Raw genomic sequence first — 3,388 nt, 5'->3', positions numbered from 1 at the left:
AAATAGGAAGTTGGAGAGATATAGAGAATTTAAATTCTATAAAAATTTAAAATCTGAAAACTTGAAATGTTACAATAGTAAAGCATTAATAAAGTTTCACTTTATTAATCTGAATCTGAAATGAAGCCAATCCTTAAAAACTGTTGGGGAGGGGCAGGTGGGGAGGAGGGTTGGCAAAAGAGTGTAATTTCAACCAGTTTAAATTAATTATAAGTTCTGTTGATGCTACTTCCACATGGTGGTGCCACTTTGCTGAGCAAACAGAAATACCCACTATTCTTTGTCAGGATGAGACTTGAATGATTCCAGTTTGGAGTTGTGAGAAATCAGTATTCTGTCAGATAAAAGGCAATCACTTGTTCCTGGAGAAGCATCTGGTGACGAAATGCCTGCTGGACTCTCCACTCTCCCCTTCAGAGGCCCCCCTTCTATTGCATTCTCTCCCCCACCATAGCGCTCCTTGCACACTTGCCTATCCCCCTGATCCTCTTAACCCCCTCCCCCGAGCCCAGCAATCCCATTAGCATCCCCTTCTTGTCTCCTCAGCGGTCAGAGGTTCGGGGACAGGAGATGTGCCAGCAGAGGGAGACCAGCTGCTCGCCTTCACAGCCGTTAACTTTACTGGGGACCAAGGAGGGCACAATGCACATGTCTGAGAGAACCCACAAGGACACAGATGGGGTGGACAGGGAACCAGGCATTCCACGCCCTGTCTCAGGGTGAGCTCTTTGAAAGGAGAGCCTGGTCATCTTTCTCTGCCTGCTCCACTTCCTGCAGCAATTTGTAGAGGGGTCCCGCGGTGCTCGTGTAACATGGAGCTTCTCTGGACCCCGTCAGCTTCCAGCTGGGACGGTAACAACAATGCCAAAAGTAAGAGACGCCGTAGATTCCCAACAGGCACAAAGCATTGATCATCACATGCCAGCAGAAGAAGGTGGTGACAAACATGATGTCATTGATGTCATCGTCCTGCCACGGGTAGCCAGTGACTGGTTTGTACAGAATGAAGCCAGCCTGTACCAGCCAGGAGCCCATGATCTGAAACAGAAAGGTCTCAATCACCGAGAGTTGAAATGTGTCAGGAGCCCACAGCTGTACGGTCAACACCAGCATCAGCAGCAACACCACCAAGATGAGCAGAGAGTGAACCTGTAGCTCCACTCCTGCTGAGTCCTGAACATGTGACACCAACAACAGCAGGAGCACATAGAAAGTCAGCACCAGGGTCCCTTTTTCTAGGGACACACAGCGCTGAGGCAGCAAGTTCTTGCTCATGACCTCTACACAGCCATTGAGGGTGAGAAGGATGAACATGGTGAGGTGCTGCCACTCTTTGCCGTACATAAATCTCGGTGGCAGCTCCCTGTTCATCAGTATCAGCCCTCTCTTCACGCAGCTGATCTCGTACACTATCAAGCCAGAGCCAGCCAGCGTCTTCAGCAAACCACCGTAGGACATTTTCCACAGCCTGGCCCATCTCCCCTTATTCCTGGGAGGGGATGAAGGATACAGGAAAGAGTCACTGAATATCACAGCTTTGGAGACCACTACCGCTTGATACAGTCCATATGAGAGTAGAAACAGCCCTGGGTACACGTGACCGATAAAGGTTCCCATTGAACTAGAAATCCCTCTAAGGAAGGTGAGAAGAGTAAAACCAAAGCACGTCCACACCTTCTGGGGCCACTTGAAGATCTGGACTTTGGAAAGAATTGCATTCCACCAACTTTTATCATTTCGCCCCACCCACTGCTCCCCCACAGAGAGGAAGTGCTTCTTGAAACAAGCCTACGACCTTGGTGGTGTAAAGCCTCATTGTTCCATTCCATTCTGGGACATTGGGAACTAACTGGCTTCTGCCAAAGAAGAAAGCTGGTGAATGTGCCTTTAGCGGCTCCCGTCTAGGGCCCTTGGGGCACTTCTGGTCATATTTGTCCCTTTCTCCTATGGCTTCCTTCCCCTGGTACTGCCCATCACTCAGAGAAGGCTACAGAAGCATGGGATGGGGTTAGGTGTTGCCATGGTCTCCAGAGGAAGCCTGGGCACTCACAAATCCTCGCGTTTCCTTTGGTATCTCTCAGATATAACTTTGAACCAATTGCAATGCTTTCCTCCTGGACACAAATATTTAAAAACATTTGTATATATGAGCATGTTTCACACGTCTGGCTTTTCTACTCTTCTTTTATAGACACGTTTTGAGGATCACCAAGAAAGCTCCCTTCCTCCCCTCCCCTTATCGCTTTACCTCCCCACCTTTGGCTCCCTACTTCAACATCCCTACTGGCCAGTAAATGGATCGGAAAAGCTACTTTTTGAAACTGATTTTAGGGACAGTGGGTGTTTTATACTGTGTCAACCTAACTAAGCTTGAGCCATGTTTCCTAGAGTTACCTTCGCTATATGGTTCCAGATTGAGTTGGCTGTAAGAGAAGTTTACATGAGAATCTGAAGATAGAAGTGAAGCATCAACGTAAGACACTCTGAAGATGTAGGGTACTGGGCACCACTGCAGTTCACGCATTCAGTTACTGATCTGCTGGCTCACCTACTTGGCATGGGCAGCCAGGCCTACAAGCTTCCTCGGCTTCTCTTTGTGCAAAGGGCACCAGCTGCTTCTGCAGGCCACCTGCCACTGAAGTATGAGGTGATGAGAGGAAGACAGAGGCTTCAGCCTATCTTCATAAGCTGCAGTTTGTCCTTGCTCTTCCCCAACTTCGTGTAATATACTTCTTCCTGACTGCTGCCACATTGAGCTGAAATGACCTCCACCCTATCATACAGAGAGGCAAGAGTCCTCCAAAGACTTCTTCACTACAAATGTATAAGGTCTAATATCCTTGAGAAATCCATATTCCCCTGATCTATCCCTGATACAAGGGATTAAGGTGTAATCCCTAAAATGTACATACTGTTGAGAGGAGTGACTCCAGTGAGCTAGTGTTGGCCATTTGGATTTTAACATGAATTAGCCCATCAGCTTCATTTATCTATGACTCCACTAGTGTCTAATGCACCTCAGAAGACAGAGTCCTACGTATTGGGTAATAGCCAGCTGAGTATAAGGCAGAGAGGATGGTGAAGAACAAAGTACAGATAATGTGAAGCTCACAAACGTCCTGGGTTTACTGTGGGAGGTACATGGAATAGGAATTTCTCTGGGGGTGATAATAATGCTGAGGGGAGAAGTTCACTGCTCAATGTGAATGGTACTGACATCACAGTCTTCTGCGTAATCATCTGTCCTTACAGTACAAGTAATGCTGTGGAGCAGAGAGGCAGCACCTGTAGGCTGACAGTGCCCCTAGTGAAGAGGAGGAGAACTTACACACAGGTCACAGCACTGCCTCTGAGACCTCACTCCTACCCAACTACCTACACTTCCGCA

The 3,388-nt window shown here is 47.8% G+C and overlaps 1 protein-coding gene across 1 annotated transcript; it reads right to left on the bottom strand.

The window, feature by feature from the left end:
- Positions 1-507: 507 nt before the first annotated feature.
- On the bottom strand, positions 508-1,617 carry LOC132374078 (transmembrane epididymal protein 1A-like). The gene has a single exon (XM_059937575.1). It carries the CDS (start codon positions 1,615-1,617, stop codon positions 715-717), a length of 903 nt encoding a protein of 300 aa, XP_059793558.1. The 3' UTR covers positions 508-714.
- Positions 1,618-3,388: the final 1,771 nt, after the last annotated feature.

The sequence above is a fragment of the Balaenoptera ricei genome, chromosome 1 (genome assembly GCF_028023285.1).
Source record: "Balaenoptera ricei isolate mBalRic1 chromosome 1, mBalRic1.hap2, whole genome shotgun sequence".
Classification (NCBI taxonomy): domain Eukaryota; kingdom Metazoa; phylum Chordata; class Mammalia; order Artiodactyla; family Balaenopteridae; genus Balaenoptera; species Balaenoptera ricei.
Note: the sequence above shows the minus strand (reverse complement) of the source record. Positions and strands in the feature narration are given on the sequence as shown.